Source organism: Panthera uncia, chromosome D2 (genome assembly GCF_023721935.1).
Source record: "Panthera uncia isolate 11264 chromosome D2, Puncia_PCG_1.0, whole genome shotgun sequence".
NCBI classification, from domain to species: domain Eukaryota; kingdom Metazoa; phylum Chordata; class Mammalia; order Carnivora; family Felidae; genus Panthera; species Panthera uncia.
Genome location: NC_064818.1, coordinates 52,721,834 through 52,742,834, shown reverse-complemented (window position 1 = coordinate 52,742,834; position 21,001 = coordinate 52,721,834). Strand labels below are relative to the sequence as shown.

General features: G+C 38.7%; 1 protein-coding gene across 1 annotated transcript in view; it reads right to left on the bottom strand.

Annotated features, from left to right (window-relative positions):
- Positions 1-6,825: 6,825 nt before the first annotated feature.
- LOC125933400 (cytochrome P450 2C41-like) overlaps positions 6,826-21,001 on the bottom strand; it is a 32,377-nt gene continuing 18,201 nt past the window's right edge. The window contains exons 7-9 of the mRNA XM_049646427.1: positions 20,204-20,391; positions 9,479-9,620; positions 6,826-7,191 (exon numbers count right to left, since the gene is read on the bottom strand). Of these exons, the coding sequence (XP_049502384.1) occupies positions 7,010-7,191; positions 9,479-9,620; positions 20,204-20,391 (512 nt within the window). The 3' untranslated portion in view covers positions 6,826-7,009. The remainder of the gene's footprint in view (positions 7,192-9,478; positions 9,621-20,203; positions 20,392-21,001) is intronic.

Below are 21,001 nucleotides of genomic sequence, written 5' to 3'. Positions count from 1 at the left end.
GCTCTAAGAAGATACACAGAAGAGAAGGTATTTATAAGAGGGTAGGGCAAGAGAGTTATTAGCAAAAGGATTGTTTCAAGATGTGGCTGCTTCCTAGAGAGAAAAGCAAGTTGTCTTTTCATACAGATTGACTCATCTTTCTTTGGGGGAGTGGAGAGGACCCAGGCGGCAGATTCATCAGCGCTGAATGAAAAATTCTGGACTAACACTGCGTTTCTGGCAAAGGTTGAAGCTGCAGTTAGATTATGTATTAAGCCCCAGTTTGGGACTTCAGCCTAAATGACATCATTTTAGGCCTGTGGATTTTTTTTTAACAGCCTTACTGAAATTTGGGCATTTTTTTTCCTTATGAAAAAAAAAAAAAAGATATATGAGTACTTCTTGCAGGAGTTGAGGGACTTTCTTATATCCTAAAACCCTCTTTGAAGGTCTTCTTACTCTTTGATCTATGTGTTTAATCAGTAAATATTTACTGAACAATTAACACCAGGGTCTGGGCTAGGAATTAAGGGAAATACATGGGGAGAGGAGTGCTTAAGTATCATATTTCCTTGTCTAGATGCCATGTCCTAACCCCAGGACAGGTGATTATATACTTTACAGGGTAAAGAGGAACGGTGTAAATACAGTTAAGTTCAGGATTTTAAAATAAGGAGGTTATCCTAAATTAGCCAGGTGGACCAAATGCAATGGCATGGTCCTTAGGAGAGAGAGGGAGCCAGGACGATTAAGGTAAGTAGGGGAAGATAAGCAAGAGGATGGAGTGATGGGAGGAAGGAGTCACGAGCCAAGGAATTCTGGCAGCATCTCAAAGCTGCAAAGGCCAGGGAATGGGTTCTCTCCTAGAGCCTCAGAAGGAAGGAGCCTTGCCAGCACCTTAATTTTAGCCCAAAGAAACAGATATTGGACTTTTAACTCCAGAATTATAAGATAGTAAATCTGTATTGTTTTGAGCCATTGACTTGGTGGTAATTTGTTATACTAGCATTAGGAAACAAATACAAATACTATCTTCCTCTTAACTTTATGAGAAGGATTAATTAGGGGCGCCTGGGTGGCTCAGTCGGTTAAGCGTCCGACTTCGGCTCAGGTCACGATCTCACAGTCTGTGAGTTCGAGCCCCGCGTCGGGCTCTGGGCTGATGGCTCAGAGCCTGGAGCCTGCTTCCGATTCTGTGTCTCCCTCTCTCTCTGCCCCTCCCCCATTCATGCTCTGTCTCTCTCTGTCTCAAAAATAAATAATAAAACGTTAAAAAAAAAAAAAAAAAAAAAAAAAAAAGAAGGATTAATTAATACGAAACATGAGAAGTGGCAAAAGCATTGTAAGGAGGTTCAGAATATGAAGGATGGGGAAAGTGGCAATGGAAAAGAGATTACAAGTTTCACTAAGAATCTCAGGGTAGGTGTCATGGCACCTAATAACATTAGAACAAGGCACTTTGTGTTGGCACACACATGTTTGCTAATACTACCATTAAAATCTTTTCATTTCCCAGCCTCTGCTCCTTCCTCACTCATGCTTTCTGTCTCAAAATAAATAAATAAATAATAATAAAAAAAACTTAACAAAACCGGGGGAGGGGGGAGCACCTGGGTGGCACAGTCAGTTAAATCAAGTTAAACTTGATTTTCATTCAGATCATGACCTTACTGTTCATGGGATCAAGCCCTGCATCAGGCTCTGTGCTAACAGCTTGGAGCCTGCTTGGGATTCTCTCTCCCTCTCTGCTCCTTCCCCACTCCCACTCTCTTTCTCAAAATAGATAGATAAATAACTTAAATTCTTTTACCAATCAAGGTTTAAAGAAATATAATACGGCCTTAGTTTGTACATTTTTAAAACCTTTTCATTTGTTTAGTACCCATTTCATCACTTATTCTGTAATCTGTCCATTCAAATCATCTGCTCGAATTTTTACTACTTAGAATTTTCCCTGGCATACCGTATAGTAGAAAACCAGCAAGTTGTAGAATATTATGTGTACTATGAGTCTAGCTGTAAAAAAAAAACAAACATTTTTTAATTAATTGTATTTTTTAAATTTACATCCAAATTAGTTAGCATATAGTGCAACAATGATTTCAGGAGTAAATTCCTTAATGCCCCTTACCCATTTAGCCCATCCCCCCTCCCACAACCCCTCCAGTAACCCTCTGTTTGTTCTCCATATTTAAGAGTCTCTTATGTTTTGTCCCCCTCCCTGTTTTTATATTATTTTGTTTCCCTTCCCTGTTTCATATCTTAAAGTCCTCATATGAGTGAAGCCATATGATATTTGTCTTTCTCTAATTTTGCTTAGCATAATACCCTCTAGTTACATCCACATAGTTGCAAATGGCAAGATTTCATTCTTTTTGATTGCCGGGTAATACTCTACTGTATATATATACTACATTTCTTTACCCATTCATCCATCAATGGACATTTGGGCTCTTTCCATACTTTGGGTACTGTTGATAGTGCTGCTATAAACATTGGGGTGCATGTGTCCCTTCGGAACAACATACATGTATCCCTTGGATAAATACCTAGTAGTAGCAATTGCTGGGTCATAGGGTAGTTCTATTTTTAATTTTTTGAGGAACCTCCATACTGTTTTCCAGAGTGGCTGCACGAGCTTGCATTCCCACCAACAATACAAAAGAGAGCCTCTTTCTCCGCATCCTCGCCAACATCTGTTGTTGCCTGAGTTGTTAATGTTAGCCATTCTGACACGTGTGAGGTGGTATCTCATTGTGGTTTTAATTTGTATTTCCCTGATGATGAGTGAGTGATGTTGAGCATTTTTTCATGTGTCGGTTGGCCATCTGGATGTCTTCTTTGGAGAAGTGTCTATTCATGTCTTTTGCCCATTTCTTCACTGGATTATTTGTTTTTTGAGTGTTGAGTTTGATAAGTTCTTTGTAGATTTTGGATACTAACCCTTTATCTGATATGTCGTTTGTAAATATCTTCTCCCATTCCATAGGGTTGCCTTTTAGTTTTGCTGATTGTTTCCTTCACTGTGCAGCAGCTTTTTATTTTGATGAGGTCCCAGTAGTTCATTTTTCTGTTTGTTTTCCTTGCCTCTGGAGATGTGTTGAGTAAGAAGTTGCTGCGGCCAAGATCAAAGAGGTTTTTGCCTGCTTTCTCCTCGAGGATTTTGATGGCTTCCTGTCTTACGTTTAGGTCTTTCATCCATTTTGAGTTTATTTTTGTGTATGGGGAAGAAAGTGGTCCAGGTTCATTCTTCTGCATGTCGCTGTCCAGTTTTCCCAGCACCACTTGCTGCAGAGACTTCCTTTATTCCATTGGATATTCTTTCCTGCTTTGTCAAAGATTAGTTGGCCATACGTTTGTGGGTCCATTTCTGGGTTCTTTATTCTGTTCCATTGATCTGAGTGTCTGTTCTTGTGCCAGTACCATACTGTCTTGATGATTACAGCTTTGTAATACAGCTTGAAGTCCGGGATTGTGATGCCTCCAGCTTTGGTCTTCTTTTTCAAGATTGCTTTGGCTATTCGGGGTCTTTTCTGGTTCCATACAAATTTTAGGATTATTTGTTCTAGCTCTGTGAAGAATGCTGGTGTTATTTTGATACAGATTGCATTGAATATGTAGATTGCTTTGGGTAGTATAGACATTTTAACAATATTTTCTTCCTATCCAGGAGCATGGAATCTTTTCCATTTTTTTGTGTCTTCTTCAATTTCTTTCATAAGCTTTCTATAGTTTCCAGTGTGTAGAGTTTTCACCTCTTTGGTTAGATTTATTCCTAAGGATTTTATGAGTTTTGGTGCAATTGTAAATGGGATCGATTCCTTGATTTCTCTTTCTGTTGTTTCATTGTTGGTGTATAGGAATGCAACCGATTTCTGTGCATCGATTTTATATCCTGTAACTTTGCTGAATTCATGAGTCAGTTCTAGCAGTTTTTTGATGGGATTGTTTGGGTTTTCCATGTAGAGTATCATGTCATCTACAAAGAGTGAAAGTTTGACCTCCTCCTGGCCAATTTGGATGCCTTTTCTTTGTGTTGTCTGATTGCTGAGGCTAAGACTTCCAATACTATGCTGAATAACAGTGGCAAGAGTGGACATCCCTGTCTTGTTCATGACCTTAGGGGGGAAGCTCTCAGTTTTTCCCCATTGAGGATGATATTAGTGTTGGGTCTTTCGTATATGGCTTTTATGATCTTGAGGTATGATCCTTCTATTCCTTGTACAAAAACATTTTTAACCTCATATGTATATGTGTATATATAATATATACTATGTGTGAATATATACTTTGGACATATGTATATGTACACTATCCCCATATGATATTTTAAAAATGCATGCTGACGGAAACCATCAAAACACTAGAGGAGAAAGCAGGAAAAGACCTCTCTGACCTCAGCCGCAGCAATTTCTTACTTGACACATCCCCAAAGGCAAGGGAATTAAAAGCAAAAATGAAATATTGGGACCTCATGAAGATAAAAAGCTTCTGCACAGCAAAGGAAACCATCAACAAAACTAAAAGGCAACCAACAGAATGGGAAAAGATATTTGCAAATGACATATCGACAAAGGGCTAGTATCCAAAATCTATAAAGAGCTCACCAAACTCCACACCCAAAAAACAAATAATCCAGTGAAGAAATGGGCAGAAAACATGAATAGACACTTCTCTAAAGAAGGCATCCAGATGGCCAACAGGCACATGAAAAGATGCTCAACGTCGCTCATCGGGGAAATACAAATCAAAACCACACTCATATCACCTCATGCCAGTCAGAGTGGCCAAAATGAACAAATCAGGAGACTATAGATGCTGGAGAGGATGTGGAGAAACGGGAACCCTCTTGCACTGTTGGTGGGAATGCAAACTGGTGCAGCCACTCTGGAAAACAGTGTGGAGGTTCCTCAAAAAATTAAAAGTAGACCTACCCTATGACCCAGCAGTAGCACTGCTAGGAATTTACCCAAGGGATACAGGAGTACTGATGCATAGGGGCACTTGTACCCCAGTGTTTATAGCAGCACTCTCAACAATAGCCAAATTGTGGAAAAAGCCTAAATGTCCATCAACTGATGAATGGATAAAGAAATTGTGGTTTATATACACAATGGAGTACTACGTGGCAATGAGAAAGAATGAAATATGGCCCTTTGTAGCAACGTGGATGGAACTGGAGAGTGTTATACTAAGTGAAATAAGCCATACAGAGAAAGACAGATACCATATGTTTTCACTCTTATGTGGATCCTGAGAAACTTAACAGGAACCCATGGGGGAGGGAAAGGAAAAAAAAAGAAAACAAAGAGGTTAGAGTGGGAGAGAGAGCCAAAGCATAAGAGACTCTTAAAAACTGAGAACAAACTGAGGGTTGATGGGGGGTGGGAGGGAGGGGAGGGTAGGTGATGGGCATTGAAGAGGGCATCCTTTGGGATGAGCACTGGGTGTTGTATGGAAACTAATTTGACAATAAATTTCATATAATAAAAAATAAATAAATAAAATAAAATAAATATATAAATAAATAAATAAATAAAATGCATGCCGAAATATAAAAGGTTTCCTCTAGGAGATGAGCAGGCAAAAGGTTAATAGATTTCATTTCCTACATTTAAAGCCATAAGAAAAAAAAGATGAAAATTATTGGACTTGTATATGATGTTCCGTTGTCTATGTTTTAGATAAAGCCTTTATTTTTTTTCTTTTAAATGTTTATTTAGAGAGAGAGAGGGCCCACATGAATGGGGGAGGGGCATAGAGAGAGTGAGAGAGAGAATCCCAAGCAGGCTCTGCACTGTCAGCGCAGAGCCCGATGCGAGACTCAATCCCACAAACCATGAGATCATGACCTGAGCTGAGACTGTGTCAGATACTCAACTGACTGAGCCACAGATGAGGCCCAATAAAGTGTTCAGATAAAGATTTTAGGATCATGGCATCACACTGCCATCACCCTTATGTTAGGTATAAAACAATGTGGTGGAGAGCAGAAAAAGATTATCTAGAGACGCCTTCCAGGGATTTTGTTCGAGGTTGGTGAGAAAAAAATGACACATAGAAAAATTGATTAGGGGCACCTGGGTGGCTCAGTCAGTTAAGTGTCTGACTTCAGCTCAGGTCATGATCCTACAGTTGGTGAGTTCGAGCCCCACATCAGGCTCTGTGCTGACAGCTCAGAGCCTGGAGCCTGTGACTCCCTCTCTCTCTTTGCCCCTTCCCTCATCATACTGTCTCTCTCTGTCTCTCAAAAAGTGAATAAATGTTAAAAAATTTAAAAAAAAGAAAAGAAAAGAAAAATTGACTAGCAATATGAAAGCATATGTTAATAGTTGACTCTAAGTTTGAAACACAAAGTAGTAAGAACATGTCAAATCTTTGGTGTTCATAGTGGCACCGAAGCAGAGGAATGAATTTTAATGGTAATTATTCCTTCATCCCTATCGCTGATCTTCCATTACCCGGCTCCTGGACTCAACTCTGCTCACTTTCAAATCCAAGCCTCAAGTAACCCTAGGTGACATGTAGCCAAAAGAGCTTTTCTGCACTCTCCCCCTTTGCTCCTCTCTGTACTTATCAGTATGAGGACCAGTGTGGCCTCTTTGAACTCTATTTTTTTTCCAATTGTTACCTGTATCATGCAAGGAAAAGTCTAAGAACTGGGTCAGCAAATAATAGTGCTTTCTATTTAGAACATGGAGAGGATAGGTGGCTGTGTGTTAGCCATTTTGCTTTGTTTCACAGTGATAACATAGTAATAGCCCAATATTTGATAATTAGTAGCATACGTGGGGGCAAATATAAGAGTTATTGAGTATAAAGAACAGCACGGCACGGCATTTGTGAAATGAAATTCTGGAAACTCTCCTTTAATTGAGGTTGGATGTTCAGTGGGTGTGGAGGCAATGGGGAAATATGAGGCAAGAGGTCAGAGAAAGCATCCCCAGTCGTGAGAAGAAGGCGGGTGACACCCAAGAGGAGGAGGAGTTATAGACAACAGCACAGTAGTGGCCAGATGGCCTGCCCTTCCTCACAAAGGAACAAAGCAAATCTTGTAGGGGGGTGGGATATGTCCAAACCCACTGGCAACTGGGGTGGTGTCAAGGTCCTTTATGTCAACCACAGGTTTCAGGGTAAAATTCTGTAAAATGGAGGTCAGGAATAAAAACAGCTCCATACGGGCCAGGCTTTCTCCCACACAAATCCGTTTTCCTGAAAATAACAAACACAAGGGATTTGTTCCTTGAACATTATGTTTTGAACTGTCACAAGAAGTATGTCACAAGGAGTATCTGCTGAATGGCTGAACTGATGGAGAGCTGGCAGGAAGGGTAGAGGGACAGATGGATAGAAGGATGGGAACACCTGCTATTCACCTAGTGTCTTAATGGGAACCCTTCATTCAACAAATATCTATTGAGCATTAGGTCTACATCAAACACTTCATTATGTATTCCCATATTATAACTGCACTTTTCACATTTCCAGTTTCCATAAATCTTTGTAGAAATACACCCACTTGTCCAAGTGCATTGGAGGGAGGAGGACTGAGAGAAGGGAACTCATAAACCTGTGTCTCCTTTTCTACCTCTGGCACAAAATTTAGACAAAGTTTTTTCTCCTTCATGTGATTTCAGAGGCACATGTCTAAATGCGTCCTCTCTTGGAACGCCTGGGGAAGCTCAGATGGTTAAGCGAACGACTCTTGATTTCAGCTCAGGTCACAATCTCAGAGTTTGTGGGACTGAGCTCTACATAGGATCCGACCTGACAGCATGGAGACTGCTTGGGATTCTCTCTCTCTGCCCCTTCCTAATTCATGCACATGTGTGCTCTCTCTCTCAAGATAAACATTTTTTAAAAATAAAAATAAAAAAATGTGTCACTTTCTCACTTTAAAATATTAATTTTTTTAAATGTTTATTTATTTTTGAGACAGAGGGAGACAGAGCGCGAGTAGGGGAGGGGCAGAGAGAGAGGGAGACACAGAATCTGAAACAAGCTCCAGGTTCCAAGCTGTCAGCACAGAGCCCGATGTGGGGCTCGAACCCACGAACCGTGAGATCACAACCTGAGCCGAAGTCGGACGCTTAACGGACTGAGCCACCCAGGTGCCCCTCACTTTAAATTATTAAATGCCTCCCTGATCTGTCCTATGAGATGATGTCAGATGGGTTGAACTGGCCCTCCACATTCTGTTCCCAGTCTGATGAGCCATAACCCTCCTTCCATCCTTCATACCTCTACTCTTGGTTCTAGCCATACCAACTCTTCATCGATCTCCAATATACTGTGAAGTTTCGAGTTGTATCTCCTGCTGTTCCCTTTGGTTAAGGCGCACTTCTCTTATACTTCTTCCAGGACCTATGTCTCATGTCATTTCCTCTTTATAATCTTTGTGATCCCCTTGGGAAGTACAGTCTTGCCCTCTCTGGCTTTCCTCAGAATCTTATTCACTCTTCAGTTAAAGCATGGATCATCACCTTGAATCTCGATTCTCTGTTTATTTCTTTTTCTACCATGCTAAATGTGTGTTTCCTTGTAGGGAAAGCTCAGTCTTTGACATCTTGGTATGTATGGCGTAAGACCCAAAGTAGGCATCAAAAGCTGTTAGATAAATAAAGGTGACTCTGTGGCCAGAGATTCAGAACACACACTGTAGATGTGGACACCCACGATCCAAAATCTCTGATCTTGAGCAGAGGAATATCAGGTGCTTTAGAACCGCTGCAGGGTATTCTGCCACTTGTTCAAGGTTTCCTTAATGGCACAGCTAGTTGGCACGTTCCGACTGCCCTGATCTATTGAAATGCCCTGCTCCTAAAGTCCACTCTCTAAAAGTGCCCTTCCTTCTCTTCTTTCCCTTGCTGCCTGTCCCCTGAAAGGCAGCACAAATTGCCTTTCTGCTATCAGAACGTTGCTTATTCCACTTTATGCCTCATAAAGTGATCAGGAAGCAGGCGGCTTCCTCCTCTGGTCTCCTGAGCAGCCTGTGCTTTCCTCTTCCACAACACCAGTCTCACTGGATTACAATGATCTATTTACTAATCTGTTTCCCTAATTAGGATGTGAGCCCTTTTGGTGCCCATTCTGTGCTTGTGGATACTTGTAACCCTGGAGCCCACTCTGGGGAGTGGGGGATATCACATAGAAAATACTTAACTCAAAGTTGAGGAGTTATATTCCTTTTTCATGGCAGTGAGTAAAGTCTAAATGAGTTTCACCTGCTAAGAGGAGCTCTTGGTAGCTGTGTGATCTATCTAGAGGCAGAATTCAATGAACCTATATTCACTTTGGAAGAACTGGGTCACCAAGCCAAAATTCTAATAATGGGACTGTATAGTGAGTGAGGGAAAGTGCATGGGCATTGGGAGTTATGCTTCCGGTCATGGACAAAGAACAATTCTACTCGTCCCAGACTAGGCACCATGTAAGTTTCTACGGATCACCCAAAAATACCTTGTCCCCTTCAGTACCTATGGAAATTAATTTTTATTACCTGCTGAGAAAACCATGAAGTAGTCACTCTTCTTAAAGTTGCCATTATCATCCAGGAAATGGGCAGGGTCAAATGTCTCTGGGTTGGGAAATTCTTTGTCATCACGTAGCACAGAAGTCAGTGATATTAGTACATTTGTGCCCTGGAATGAACAGATGAAGACAAACTTTATTATAAAGAAGTCGTGGAGCTGGAAGAAATTTTGCATATCACTTAGTTCAATCTTTTGATCTATACATGAGGAATCCCAGGTCCAAAAAAAGGCAATGGCATTTCTAGTCAGACACACCAAGTAATAAACAGGGATGAGATTAAGACCAGTGCTAGTAAGGTTGCTAAAGTAGCCTCCCAATAGGATTTGAAATGCTGAGTGCTTAGTTACTTGGGTACCAGACCTCTGAATCCCCTCTACTGATCACTATCTTTGGATGATGGTGTAGCTCCCACCCTCTGCTCTATTTCATCACTTTGGTTTTCAAACATCTCATGTGGACTATGGTTTAAAATGGAAGCTTCTGGCATCCAAATTGGCAAGGAAGAAGTCAAACTTTCACTCTTTGAAGATGACATGATACTCTATATGGAAAACCCAAAAGACTCTACCAAAAAACTGCTAGAACTGATACATAAATTCAGCAAAGTTGTAGGATATAAAATCAATGTACAGAAATCTGTGGCATTTCTATATACCAATAATGAAGCAACAGAAGAGAAATCAAGGAATTGATCCCATTTACAATTGGATCAAAAACCATAAGATACCTAGGAATAAACCTAATCAAAGAGCTAAAATATCTGTATGCTGAAAACTGTAAGATGCTTATGAAACTGAAGAAGACACAAAGAAATGGAAAAACATCCCATGCTCATGGATTGGAAAAACACATATTATGAAAATGTCTATACTGCCCAAGGCATTCTACATGTTCAGTGTAATCTCTACCTAAATAACACCATCATTTTTCACAGAGCTAGAACAAACAATTCTAAAATTTGTATAAAACCAGAAAAGACCCCAAATAGCCAAAGCAATATTGAAAAAGAAAACCAAAGCTGGAGGCATCCCAATTCTGGACTTCAAGCTATGTTACAAAGATGTAATTATCAAGACAGTATGGTACAGGCAGAAAAACAGACACATAGATCAATGGAACAGAATAGAAAGCCCAGAAATGGACCCACAAATGTATATGGCCAACTAATTTTCAACAAAGCAGGAAAGAATATCCAATGGAAAAAAAGACAGTCTCTTCAACAAATGGTGTTGGGAAAAGTGGAGGGCGACATGCAAAAGAGTGAACCTGGACCACTTTCTTATAACATACACAAAAATAAATTCCAAAGATGAAAAACCTAGATGTAAGACAGGAAACCATCAAAATCCTAGAGGAGAAAACAGGCAGCAACCTCTCTAACCTCAGTCACAGCAATTTCCTACTAGACACGTCTCTGGAGGCAAGGGAAACAAAAACAAAAATGAACTACTGGAACCTCATCAAGATAAAAGGCTTCTGCACAGTGAAGGAAACAATCAATAAAACTAAAAGGCAACTATGGAATGGGAGAAGATATTTGCAAATTACGTTTCAGATAAAGGGTTAGTATTCAAAATCTGTAAGAAACAGGCAGAAGACATGAATAGATACTTTTCCAAAGAAGACATCCAGATGGCTAAAAGACACATGAAAAGATGCTCAACATCACTCATCATCAGGGAAATACAAATCAAAACCACACTGAGATACCAACTCACACCTGTCAGAATGGCTAAAATTAACAACTCAGGAAACAACAGATGTTGGTGAGGATGTGGAGAAAGGGGAACCCTCTTGCATTGTTGGTGGGAATGCAAACTGGTGCTGCCACTCTGGAAAACAGTAGGGAGTTTCCTCAAAAAGTTAAAAATAGAACTATCCTACGACCCAGCAATTGCACTACTAGTTATTTATCCAAAGGAAACAAAAACGATGACTTGAAGGGGCACACACACCCCAATGTTTATAGCAGCACTATCAACAATAGCCAAAGTATGGAAAGAGCCCAAATGTCCACTGACTGATGAACGGATAAAGATGTGGTATGTATACACACTCACACGTGCCCCCCCCCCAACACACACAGGAATATTACTCAGCAATCAAAAAGAATGATCTTGCCATTTGCAACAACATGGATGGAACTAGAGCATATTATGCTAAGTGAAATAAGTCAAGGAGAGAAAGACAAATATCATATGATTTCACTCATATATGGAACAAGACAGATGAACATAGGGGAAGAGAAGGAAAAATAAAATAAGATAAAAACAGAGGGGGAGGCAAACCATAAGAGACTCTTAACTATAGAGAACTGAGGGTTGATGGAGGGAGGTGGATGGGAGATGGGCTAGATGGGTGGTAGGCATTAAGGAGGGCACTTGTTGGGATGAATGCTAGGCGTTACATGTAAGTGATGAATCACTAAATTCTGCTCCCAAAACCAATACTGACTACACTATGTTAACTAACATGAATTTAAATTTAAAAATAAAATTAAATGAAAATTTTAATTTAATTTAATTTAATTTAAAAAATAAAATAGAATAAAATGGAAGCCTTTGCTGGTTCTTGAAAAGTCAGGAGTATTTAGAATCTTTTCATAGGGCTTTAAAATTTTTTTTAATGTTTATTTATTTTTGAGAGAGAGAGAGAACACAAATAGGGTAGGGGCAGAGAGATACAGAGACACAGAATCTGATGCAGGCCCCAGGTTCTGAGCTGTCAGCACAGAGCCCAATGCAAAGCTCGAACTCACGAACTGTGAGATCATGACCTGAGCTGGAGTCGGACGCTTAACCGACTGAGCCAGCTAGGCACCCCTCATAGGGCTTTTTAAAATAGAGGTCTGATCTGATTTAAAATGACTCTGGCAGGGTGCCTGGCTGGCCCAGTTGATAGAGCATGAGAGACTTGGTGTTGGAGTTGTGAGTTTAAGTCCCATATTGAGCACAGAAGTTACTTTTAAAAAATGACTCTGGCAAATCTACACAGATGGAAACAGATTCATGGTTGTCAGGGGCTGGAGGTGGGAAGGAGTAGGGAATGACTGTTTGATGGGTGCAGGATCTCCTTTTGGAGAGATGACAATGTTCTGGAAGTAGACAATATCTGTGGCTGCACAACACTGTGAATGTGCTCAGTTTCCCTGAATTGTGCACTTTAAATAGCTAAAATGGAGGGGCACCTGGGTGGCTCAGTCGGTTGGGCATCCGACTGGCTCAGGTCATGATCTCACAGATTGTGAGTTCGAGCCCTGTGTTGGGCTCTGTGCTGACAGTCCAGAGCCTGGAGCCTGCTTCAGATTCTGTGTCTCCCTCTCTCTCTGCCCTTCCCATGCTCACATTCTGTTTCTGTCTCTCTCTCTCAAAAATAAATAAACATTAAAAAAATTTTTAAATAGCTAAAATGGTAACTTTTATGTTCTGTATATTTTACCACAATAAAAAAAAAAGAAAATATGCCCAAAAGGAAAAATGACTTCTTAGATAGTATTAACAAATACACCAACGAGTACTGAGTATTTATCTTTGGAATGCAATTTGTTTCTAATTTAAAACTGTGGGGAAATTCTTTGTTAGAGATTAATCCTGGTTAAACACACACACACAAACACACACAAACTAAAATTGGAAAAATTATCATTTTTCAACAATTCAGGTAAAGATTATTAATTAGTGCTAAAACTGTTGGATCAAAGATTTGGGAAACAGGATATTTATAAGGTCTCAAAGTACCAGGCCATACATTTTTTTACTAATAACCTATGAAAAACAGAATTTCAGCAGTGGAGAATTATGGCAGATACCTTTTAAAAAATATATTTATATTTGAGAGAAAGAGAGTGCAAGTGGGGGAGGGGTAGAGAGAGAGAGGGAAACAGAATCTGAAGCAGGCTCAAGGCTCTGAGTTGTCAGCACAGAGCCCAATGTAGGGCTTGAACCCACAAACCGCGAGACCATGACCTGAGTTGAAGTACAACACTTAACTGACTGAGCCACCCAGGTGCCCCATGGAAGATATCTCCTTAATAAATGACTACCTTAGCATCACCAATAATGATATAAATTGATATTACATGTCTCTAGCCAAAACGTAATTCACTGGGACATACACAACATCACGTATGTAATGTTCTTCCCCAAAACACAGAACTTGAATCTAATCTAAAAAAACAAAAACAAAAACAAAAACAAAAAAAATCGCACAGGGCTTCTGGGTGCTTCAGTTGATTGAACATCTGACTCTTGGTTTCAGCTGAGGTCATGATCGCAGGGTCATGGGATAGAGCCCCACGTCAGGCTCCGTGCTGAGCATGGAGCCTGCTGAAGATTCTCTCCCTCTGCCCCTTTCCCCTGCTCACATGCTCTCTCTCTTTCTCAAAAAAACACCAAAAACAAAAACAAAAAAATCATACAAAACCAGATTGAGGAATATTTTACATGACAACTATCCTGGACTCTTCCATAGTGTATTGAAATGAAATAAATAAAAGAAAAGAAACTGTTCTTTTTTTTTCTTTTTTTTAATTTTTAAAAAAATTAAAAAAAAATTTTTTTTTTGGAACTGTTCTTTATAAAAGGGGCGTAAAGGGACAGATAATAAAATTGTATATTTATTCCTTTATTAGATACTAGATGTCCCCTCAAAAAAAGCTATAAAAGATACTTTAGGGGGGGCACCTGGGTGGCTCAGTTGGTTAAGCATCTGACTTCAACCCAGGTCTTGATCTCACAGTTTGAGTTCAAGCCCCGCATTGGGCTCTCTGCCATCAGCATGAAGCCTGCTTGAGATCCTCTATCTCCCTCTGCCCCTCCCACACTGGCATTCTCACTACCTCTCAAAAATAAACAAACATTAAAAAAAAAAAGATATTTTAGGATAACTGAAAAAATCTATAGCTATATTTTAGATAAAGTTATTGTATATATGATAATTCTTTGAGTGTGAATGCTATTACTGCTATGCAGAAGCCCTTGTTCTTACAAGACACATATGAAATATTTAGGTGTTAAGTGTGATAGACAGATCAATGGATACAGATAGATATGTACTTAAGATATAGATGTATACACATTTTCATATGTATTATTTATATAAACATAAAACATTATATACCATTGTGTGTGTTTAAATGCTACTGAGATTTTTTTTATTTTTTAAATTCAAAATTAGAAGGAAGTTCCATCCTCTAAGTTTATCATATTTAAGGTCTATAATTTTGTTTTCAATATTATTGCCTTGTGCATTTTAAAACAAGTAATATGTGGAAGTGTTACTTTAAGATTTAAAAAGCAAGTGTATTTTCAATAAATGGTGCTGGAAAAAGTGGGTGTCCCTAACAAAAGGAATGAAGTATAAACTACTTCACACTATAAGTGAAAATGAATTTTAAATGGATCGCAGACCTAAATACAAAAGCTAAGAGCATAAAACTTGTAGAAGAAAAGATAAGAGCAAATATTTGGGAACCTGCGTTGGCAAAAAATTTTCCAGATAGGACACAGAAGCACAAGTCAAAAGAGAAATAACTGATAAATTGGACTCCATCAAAATTCAAAACTTCTGCTCTCTGAAAGACATTCTTTGGAAGAAAGAAAGAAAGAAAGAAAGAAAGAAAGAAAGAAAGAAAGAAAGAAGGAAAGAGGGAGGGAGGAAGGTAGGAAGGAAGGAAGAAAAGGAAAGAAGAAAAAGCAAGCAAGCAAGCAAGCAAGCCCTTTACAGATTGAGAGTGAATATTAGCAACACTTACATATAATAAAAGACTTGTGTATACAATATATAAAGGATTGCAATAATTAAATAAGACAAACGACCCAATACAAAATAGGAATATAATTTGAGAACTCGACCAAAGAATATATATGAATAGTCAATCAATACATGAAGAGAAGCCCAACATCATTATCCATCCAGAAAACAGAAATAAAACAAAATGTGATGTCACTACATAACCACTTATAGTACCTAAAATTTAAAAACACCGACAATGTGGCACCTGGGTGGCTCAGTAAGTTAAGCACCCGATTCTTGAGTTTGGCTCAGGTCATGATCTCACAGTCGTGAGTTCAAACACTGCATCAGGCTCCGCACTGACAGCACAGAATCTGCTTGGGATTCTCTCTCCCTCTCTCTCTGCCTCTCCCTCACTCATGTTCTCCCTCCCTCCCTCCCTCTCTCTAAAAATAAATAAATAAACATTAAAAAAAAAAAAAAGGACCATTAATGGCAAGTGATGGAAGGTACCTGAAGCAATTGGAACTCTCACACATTGCTAGCAGGAATGTAAAATATCACAGCCACATTTAGAAAATATTTGATGGTTTTTTATAAAGTTAAACAGTTAAGCAAAAGTCCCATTCCTAAGCATTCACCCAAAAGAAATGAAAATTTATATCCACACAAAAACCTGTATGCAAATGTTCACAGCACTTTTATTCAAATAGTCTCAAACTGGAAACAACCCAAATACCCATCCAGTAGTGAATGGATAAACAATTTGTGGTACTCTGTAGGATAGAAAATCATTCATCAAAAAAAAGAACAAATTAATGATAAGTGCAATAACAAAGTGCAATAAATCTCAAATACATTCTGTCACATAAAAAAGATAAAGGCTTATTTATATTGATTACAAGTTATTCTATTTATGCTATTCTATTACATTGCATTCTTGAAAAGGCAAAACCGTAGAACCCAAAACAGATCAGTGGTTACCAAGAGTTGGAACTGGGGGAAGTGGATTGATTGTAAAAGGAGAATGAGGGAACTTTTTTGAGATGATAGAAATGTTTTACATCTTGGTTGTGGTGGTAGTTACTTGACTTCACATATTGGTCAGAACTCATTAGACTTTACCCTTAAAAATATGAATTTTCTTTTGTATAACTTATACCTCAAGTTAAAAATAGAGGAATGCACTAAGTCACAAAAAGCACATATGGTGAAAAATAGGTCTCCCTCCCATCTAAATACTTTCCAAAAACAACTATTCATAACCAGTGATATGTTCTTCCAGGGAATATGCCCTTCCAAAGAGAATATATATATAAGGCAAATAAATCTACATGTTTATTTCGCCTATCACCTTCTTTTTTTTTTTTTATCAAATGACAAGCATCCACTACATCTTGATTTTTTTAATTTTACTTGAATTTGAGAGGCACAGCAGGAATTTTATTAGAAATTCTAGAATCATTGATGAAAATCATCTCAAGATGCAGTGCTTCCATAGATGCATTGCTTAGCCTTCTAAACAAGATATAATTTGAAAGTGCATTTAGCCTTACTTAGAGGCAACGATGTCATTGTCATGCTTTAGTACTTGTTTCATAAAAAGAAATAAAAATCTTATTTTTTATTTAATAAAATAATTGGGTACTGGCCCATATCAACACATATACATCTGCCTTATTCATGCTATATATGAATGTATCATTACACTACTGATGAACATTTAGATAGTTAAGAATATTTTTTTAGGGGCACCTGTGTGGCTCAGTTGGCTAAGCATCTGACTCTTGATTTTGGCTCAGGTCATGACCCAGGGTTGTGGGATCAAGCCCCATGTTGGGCTCAGTGCTGAGCATGGAGCCTGCTTAAGATATATTCTCTCTCTCTCTCTCTCTCTCTCTCTCTCTCTCTCTCTCCCTCCCTCCCTCCCTCCCTCCCCTGCTCTCTCTCTCTCAGAAACAAAAACAGAATGTTTTTATTATAAACAGTGATGCAAGGACACATTTTTTGAACATTCCTCTGTTAGCACCTGTAGTGGATACCAAGAATTATAATTCTTGCATTATAAGATTCTATATTTTATTTCTGATAGATATTGCCAAAATGTCCTCCAAAAAAGATGTACTTATCTACAATCCTGCCACTGGTGATTGAAAGTGCTCATTTACACACACCCTCACCAATACAACATTTTCTCAGCCTTTGACTTCATCAGTCTAATAAGTAAAAATGGTCATAGTTTTAGCTTGTATTTTGTATATGTTACCTGGTTGAATTCTTGCAACATTCTAGTGACGTAAAGGTCAGTGCTATCAACAGTTTACAAATGAGAAAACCAAGGCACATAGGATTAAGAAATTTATTCAAGATTATAGTAAAGGGTAACCGAGCCAGAGTTTATACGGAGGTTATCCTCCTGAATTTATCTCCTGCTGCCTTGCATTTCAAATATCTACTTGAGTTTTCCATTTTTAGGATACAGTTGGCAGAAGAAAGTGCCTGGTTCATCTAGAAAACCTAGAAAAGAAATAGCCCTCTCTGCACAAGTGTCACTTCTTTCACCCTTCTGCCCTAAGCATGCAACTGTGATTCTGACGAGGCATTTTCCTGGCTGGGAAATAACCTGAAAGCCAGATGAAGCCCAAATGGTTTTCTGCAACTCAGAGGAAGTCATCCCTCCCCCAAAGGTTTTTTGTTTGTTTAATATGTAAATCCATGTCTTTTAAAAATTATTTTAGAGAGAGAGAGAAAGCATGGGTGTGCACATGCTAGTGGATGAGAGGGGCAAAGGGAGACAGATTCCTAAGCAGGCTTGACCTCAGCGTGGAGGGGGATGCGGGGCTCAATCCCAAGACTCTGGGATCATGACCTGAGCTGAAATCAAGAGTTGGACGCTCAACCGACTGAGCCACCCAGGCACCCCAAAGTGTTTTTTTTAAGTTTATGTATTTTTTTTAGTAGTCTCTACACCCAGTGTGGGGCTTGAACTCACAATCCCAAGATCAAGAGTCGCATGCTCTGCCGACTGAGCCAGCCACGCACCAGCCCTCCAAAGTTGTTTTTATCAACCATTTCAAAGTTATATACAGCATGACTATTTTAGCTTATTTTTCTACATCAGCTCAACAAATATAAACATTTGTTTTCATGAAAGTGTAAATACACAATCCTTCATCTGAACCTCCTGAGGCCTAATGTGTTTTCAAATTAAGTACTATTTGATGATTTTAGAAAGGTATTATGATGTATATGCCATAAATTTTAAAATACTCCCAATAATGTGGTATCATATAATCAAACACATTGATACCTCTTTAGCAAAACATGAATATTCACACAAAGTGCATCAATAAGGAATATATAGATTGATTCACTTCAGTTCAAGATTCTGGCCACTGAAAGGAATTGTACTTCGATTTATTTTTAATTTTCTGAGTTTTTAATATTGCAGAATAAAGGTTTTAACATAAAGTTTCAAGTATTAAAAACAACAGCAACAACTTAGATCGGTTCTGTCCAACACAGTAGCCTTGAGTGATCCATGATTATTTATATTTAAATTAAAGCTCATTGCAAGTATATAAAATTTAAAGTTCAAGTATTAATTATTAAAACAAATATTGGGGCACCTGGGTGGCTCAGTTGGTTAAGCATCTGACTTCGGCACAGGTCATGATCTCACTACTTGTGAGTTCAAGCCCCGCTTCAGATTCTGTGTCTCCGTCTCTCTCTGTCCCTCCCCTGTTTGCTCTCTGTCTCTGTCTCTGTCTCTCTCTCTCTTTCTCTCTCTCAAAAATAAATAAACATTAAAAAATATACATTAAACCAGATTGAAGAATTCTGTGTATAGAAATTACAAATAAATCCACAAATTATTAGCACTAAGTCAATTTGGAAAGGTTGCTAGATGTAAGGTCATCAAAATAATAAAATCAAGTATATTTCCATATAACAAAAAAAGTAGAAAAGGCATTTTAAAAATTATACAATCTATAGTAACATCAAAAATACCACTCATCTAGGAAAAACCTAATAGATATACAAGCCACTGCACTGAAAATATTGAAAAAATTAAAGAAAGTCCAAATAAATTGGTAGAATATGCCATATCCATGAATTGAAAGATTCAAGATACCAACATGTCAATTCTTTCTAAATTATTTTATTATCACCCTGATAAAAATCACAGCCAAATGCTTTGGTTTATTGACAAACTGATACTCAAATTTATTTGGAAATGTAAAGGCTAAGAGTAGCCAAAACAATATTAAAGAAGCAGAACAAATTTGGAAGACTTACACAGCCAAATACCAAAACCTGTCATAAAAGTATGTAGCCTCAGTGGGGCGCCTGGGTGGCTCGGTCGGTTAAGCGTCTGACTCTTGATTTTGTTCAGGTCATGATTTCATGGTTCGTGAGGTCACAATCTCATGTTTCATGAGTTTAAGCCCTGCATAGGGTTCTGCACTGGCAGCGTGGAGCCTGCTTGGGATTCTCTCTCCTCTCTGCCCCTCCCCCACTCACGCTGTCGCTGTCTCTTAAAATAAATAAATAGGGGCGCCTGGGTGGCTCAGTCAGTTAAACGTCCGACTTAGGATCAGGTCATGATCTCATGGTTTGTGAGTTCGAGCCCCCTATCGGGTTCTGTGCTGACAGCTCAGAGCCTGGATTCTGCTTCATATTGTGTCTCCCTCTCTCTCTGTCCCTCCCATGCTCATGCTCTGTCTTTCTCTGTCTCTCAATAACAAATAAACATTACAAAATTTAAAAAAATAAAATAAATAAACTTTAAAAAAAGGTCTGTAGCCTCAAACTGGAAACAACACAAAATCCATCAAGCTGCCACATATGTGAGTTTTGCACCTTTCTCATCTTGTATTGGTAGAAGACTGAGCCAATAGTGAGAACAGGGGAACTTCAAGAGCACTAAAGTCAGTGTAGGAGAAATATCTCTTACCTTGGGGATGACATAGTTTCTGAATTTAATGTCACAGGTCACTGCATGTGGCAGGTTGACTGGGATAAGGTCAATGTACCTCTGGATCTCATGCAACACTGCATTCATGTAGGGCATGCGGCTCCTGTCCTGCATGCAGGGGCTCCGGTGTCTGCCAATTACATGGCCAATCTCTTCCTGGATTTTAGCTGATAAAACACAAATAAGACTGATGAAAAAAGTGAAAAATGCATAGACATTTGCATGCCAACTCAGGTTATCTGAACACTTTGAAGGTATTCCAACATCATCATAAACATCGGCTATGTGCCCAGAAGTACATCTGAGAGAGTTGCCGTAATATTGACACATATGACTCCAGACAAGCTAGGCTTTGAGATCAATCTGTGCACACCTATGATAAGCATAGGTTAATAGTACATTTTAACTCAAGAAATCACTGTCCTCAAAGAAAGGAAAACAGGGATTAAGTATTTTTTTCATATCAAAATAATGTTTTAAAAATCAAATTCTATAACTGATGTGTATGTATGTATGGTTTGTGTGACTGTATGTATGTTGTATGTGTATAGTTATTTGCACCTTACAATGATATCTTCTCTCATCCTCACATTTCCCAAAGGTTTGAGATTTTGAAAGATTTGAAAGATTCTAGCAGTTTCTTCTGAAATTTATGCTTCACGTTTCTAAATATTGACTATTCCTATTTCTCAACTTACTAATTTTTTATTTTTTTCTTTATTCTATTTTTATTTCTTTATTTTTAAGTAGGTTTCATGCCCAGCACAGAGCCCAACG